The sequence below is a fragment of the Octopus bimaculoides genome, chromosome 1, assembly GCF_001194135.2.
Source record: "Octopus bimaculoides isolate UCB-OBI-ISO-001 chromosome 1, ASM119413v2, whole genome shotgun sequence".
NCBI classification, from domain to species: Eukaryota; Metazoa; Mollusca; class Cephalopoda; order Octopoda; family Octopodidae; genus Octopus; species Octopus bimaculoides.
The window spans coordinates 154226598-154231682 of record NC_068981.1 but is presented as its reverse complement, the minus strand read 5'-3'; the positions used below and the strand labels follow the sequence as shown (position 1 = coordinate 154231682).

The window sequence follows — 5085 nt, the reverse complement described above, 5'->3', positions numbered from 1 at the left end:
ATATTTATTTATTATAATAAGATGAGAAAATAGAGAGGTAATTAATAAATTATTATTTATTAATTAAAAAATTGACAAACATCCCTTACAGCTGTTTCAATTCCAGACCTTCAGAAAATTAATTAATTTGGTATATCTTTAACTACCTCTGAAGAGATTCGACTTTCAAATAATTTTTAATTTAATTAATTAATTTTCTGAAGGTCTGGAATTGAAACAGCTGTGAGGGGTGTTTGTCAATTTTTTTAATTAATAAATAATAATTTATCAATTACCTCTCTATTTTCTCATCTTATTATATATATATATATTACAATAGGCTTCTTTTCAGTTTCCGTCTATCAAATCCACTCACAAGGCTTTGGTTGGCCTGAGGCTATTGTAGAAAACACTTGCCTAAGGTGCCACACAGTGGGACTGAACCCAGAACCATGTGGTTGGGGAGCAAGCTTCTTACCACACAGTCACGCCTGTGCATGTGTGTCTATATATGTATGTATATATGTACGAATGTATGTATGCATGCATGCATGTGTATGTTACTGTTTCCATGCATTGACACAGTATGATAGCTGTAAATGAGTGTCACTGCCATACAATATGTGTCCTTCACTTCCAATCTTCCATAAAAGCATGTCTAACCATGGGGAAATATTACTTTGCTTGGAAACAGCTGAGGCTCATGACAAATAGGGAATATGGCTGAAGAAAAATCTGCCTCAACAAATTTCATCCATCCCATACAACCATAGAAAAGTACATGTTAAAATTATGTATATATTCATTCTTTCACAGTTTTACATCTGTTTTTTTCCATGCTAACATGGTTTACATATTCACACACACGCACGTGTGTGTGTGTGTGTGTGTAACCATTTTTCATCCCCAACCACCCTTCCACTCCTTGTGATAAGTACTCTCTTCACAAAACATCACTCCTTTAGAATTCCATCCCTGCATATATTTTTCATGAAGCTGTCAACTTGCAGCCGTTACAGAGAAACATCAAATGCATTAATCTCGTCTCAGAGGGCCTGCAAAGTCTATGAGCACATTACTTTTACTCCATTCCAAACTAATAAAAAGTAAAAAAAAAAGAAATTCCTTCACTAATTGTTCTTCAATTGAACTAGCAAAAGATTTATTAAGAACAAGAATATTAATTAGAGCATAAAATTAATATCAATTACCCAAATAACGAATACAAATATGTGGAATATAAAACCAAAAATGAAATTTGTCAAAAGAAAATAGCGACATGAAGTGAAAATATTTCAATAAAAGTTCATTGGGTATTAAGCTATATTTAATGGCGAAACCTCAAACAGTTAAGTGTTCCTCATTCTTTCTCTTGACTAATTGCCATTGGGAGTAAATTACTCATATATTTTACTCAGTGTTGCCTACAGTGGAGAATTTTTCAGTACTGTCACTGAACCTGCTAGAAATAGCAACCAAATCTCTCTCAGATCACACACTAACATCTTAAAAAGAAATGGTTGTTGTTTAATGTAATGTTGAATATATGAAAAGTCAAGATGATTATGTCTGGAAAGTCTTTGGTCATAGGTCTACTACAACAGGACTGACCAGGAGCTAAACAGTAACAACAACAGGCAGTAGCAATTTAACCCTTTAGCATTCAGATTACTCTGTCAAATATAAAGGGGTAGAGACCTCCTTTGGTAGTGAATGACCATGGGATTGTACCTACAAAGTTACTCTCCAAGGTACAAGTCCAGGCAAGGTTGTTTATGGAAGACCAGCAGTCACCCATGCATACCAGCCACCTCTCTCTATGCCACTGATGGTATCCAAGGGAAAGGTAAAGGCTGATACAGCTTGGCACCAGTGACGGCACAACTCATTTCTACAGCTGAGTGAACTGGAGCAATGTGAAATGCAGTGTCTTGCTCAAGAACACAACACACAGCCCAGTCCAGGAATCAAACTCACTACATCATGATTGCGAACCCAACGCTCTAACCGCAGAGCCATGTGCAATACTAATTTATTCATATTGTTTTGAACTGATCACGTATTATCCTGTAGTTTTCAAAGATGTGATTGTTTATTTTTAGAATGACATTGCAGGGTAGGTGTGAGAGGTCAGATCTGGCCAGTTTGAACATAAAACAAGTAGAATATTTGGGCAAGTTATGGCTGGTTTAAATGTTAAAGGATTAAATTACTTGTCAATGGATTCTCTTTAAAGATTTTTTTTTTTTTTTTTTTTTTTGCTTTCTGAAATGTAATAGCCATAACACGAAAATTTCACTTTAGTGTCATCAATAAGAAATGAAAAGAGAGAAAAGGGACCAACAGAAATATTTATCTTTTATCTGTTACTTATTTAAGTCATTGAACTGCAGCCATACTGGGACACCATCTTCAAGGGTTTTAGTTGAAAAGATTAAAGATTAACCCTAGTCCTTGTTTTCTTAAAGTCTATTTTGCCAAACTGCTAAGTTACGGGGACATAAACAAACTAACACTGGTTGTCAAGTGGTTGTGAAGGGAGAAGCAAAAAACAGACACGACACATGCACACACATACACACACAAACATATGTATACAATGGGCTTCTACACAGTTTCTGTCTACCAAGTTCACTCACAAGGCATTGGTCGGCCCAAGGTGCAGCACAGTGGGACTGAACCTGAAACCACTCAGCTGAAAAGCATGCTTCTTAACAATACAATCATGCCTACACCTAGAAATTATGTCATATATCCTTGAGTGTAGATTTATTTTAAAATGCTTTAACCCTTTAGCATTTAAACCAGCCATATCCAGCCAAAATATTCCATCTGTCTTGTGTTCAAACTCACCAGATCCGTGCTCTCACACCTACCCTACAATGTTATTCTACATTAAATAATCACATCATCAAAATCTTGAAGATATGGGATAATTCATGATCAATTCAAATCAATGTAAATCAATAAACATTACGTTTGATAGAATAATCTGAACACTAAGGGGTTAAATTTAACTCTTGCTGTTGTTGCTTAGTCTCAAATCAGACCTAACTGAGTAAACAGATGATCAAAGACATCCCAATAGTGACCAACCAAGCTTTATCCTGGCTCAATGCACCAAGGCAATATCATCCAATATGACCTTCTCTAGGGCACTTGGGTGTAATTTTAGAGAGATTACAGGTCAACAACCACATTTAGAAACCTTCGTTGGCTCCATTAAAATATATGTATATCTGTGGTAAGTTAATTTTATTTTAATTAGCTTTCATTACAAATAATTATTATAATTTTAATGTATTACAAATCTAAGATAATAATTAGCAAGCCATTTCACAGTAAATATAAAAATAAACATCACATATTTAAGTCTCAGGTTGCATGAATTATAATGTGCCGTCAGGCACTCCTCTTGTTTATATCAGTAAATTAATAGCAATACTAATATTAATTAGATTTAAAAGTGTTCGTCAAATATAGGGACTCATTAATTGCTCAACCTGCAAGAAATAATAGCCAAATCACTCTCAAATCAAATGTTACAATCTTAAATAAGAGAAGGACATATTGAATAATGTAGTTCTAGACATATCCCTAAAATGTCAAGGTGGTTACAACTGGAATGCTTTGATCACAGGCTTGTTTAATAAGGACTGCTATGACATGGGACCTATGTGGTTGCTTTATTTGTTAGAAAATCACACTCGAATTGTACTTAGATCACACTGAACTATCTTAAAAAGAGAAGGAGCTATTAAATCACATTGTTCTTAATACACTGTCTGAAATAATAGATGAATGGTCATGGTTAGAACACAGTACCAGATTTATCTATAGGCTTGGTAGTATGAAATCTAGGGCCTCAAAATCTAAGGTCCCCTGGTCAAGGTGTACATTAATTTTAGCTTTATGATAGGTCTTTCAGAAGGCATCTCACATGTGAAATAAACCTGGGTCTCTCTTCAGTTAGCAATGCTGGAATGCCTCCCATCACAGATCATACTGTTCCCTCAGGACTACCCTTGAGCTAAACAATAACAATCATAATTTTGACTCAATCCACATTGGTGGAGCAATTTATAAATTGATTGGTAGTTACCCTTTTTCCATTCATGCATGCATATTCATTACAATTTATACAGTTATACTCACACACATATCTCTGACAAAAAGGAGATATTATTAAAAACTAGAACTACTTCAAAATCCTTAATCCCCACTCCCCACAAAATATAAGGAAATAGCAGTAGACATTTTGGTTTCTTATAATTTCATTTTTATGATCAGATGATTTCTCTCCAAACCAATTTTTCTTTTTTTTTTTTTACAGTGTTTCATTTCTGTTTCTATTTGCAATTATCTTCAAATGCCTCAATGTTGTCCCTCCATTTGGATATTTTCCCCTCCTCCCAGATATTTCCCCTTTTTCTGTTACAGACATCTAAGAATATATAATGAAATTTGCTGACAACTGAGAAAGAAATTTAGAGGTAGTGGCATGATAATGGTAAGGACTGTTTCAATATTGAAAGCTTTCAACCACTCATTCTTTGCAATGAAAATGCCATAATATTTCAAAAAATTCCATATAACATTTCTTCTTTTCTTCATACAACAGCTTGCTCACCATTCCTCATTGGCAATACAGATAATGAGATTCCTGTTGATTTCACCAAATCAGTTAAAATATTCTCAGATTATCAAAGAAAAAATCCTTGTTTTGGTCTGGATTTTCTCCGGATCTGAACACTATTAAAAATTGATGCAGATCATTAAAACTAAGTTAAATTCAAGAACTTCTAAAAGTCAAGAAATCTCTGTGTGGTAAAACAGGAAGAATGGTACAGTTTACAGCTTTCTGAATGTACAATTAAAAGGATTAAAAACCTACAAAATAAATATGCCAGAAGAATTGATTTATGAATTTTGATTTTAAATAAACTTATGTTGTATTTATTTTTTTAAATCACAATTCAGTAAATGATTTGATTTTAACAAAATGAACATATTTTTATTTTTAAAAATTTGCAGATGTTCTATTTTCTCATCAACAATATGTGTGTGTGTGTGTGTGTGTGTGTGTGTGTGTGTGTGTGTGTGTGT

General features: G+C 33.8%; 2 protein-coding genes across 6 annotated transcripts in view; one reads left to right on the top strand and one right to left on the bottom strand.

Annotated features, from left to right (window-relative positions):
* The window catches only part of LOC128246979 (uncharacterized), a 25335-nt gene extending 20381 nt beyond the window's left edge, over positions 1-4954 (top strand). The window contains exons 3-4 of one of the 2 annotated variants that reach the window (XR_001409276.2): positions 4420-4489; positions 4601-4954. Coding sequence is in view for 1 of the 2 variants with exons in the window: in XM_014913695.2 (XP_014769181.1) it covers positions 4601-4738 (138 nt within the window). In the remaining variant the exon portion in view is untranslated. The remainder of the gene's footprint in view (positions 1-4419; positions 4490-4600) is intronic. The other variant, XM_014913695.2, reaches the window with a different exon arrangement.
* LOC106868432 (supervillin) overlaps positions 1-5085 on the bottom strand; it is a 269304-nt gene that overhangs the window by 226584 nt on the left and 37635 nt on the right. The window lies entirely within an intron of this gene.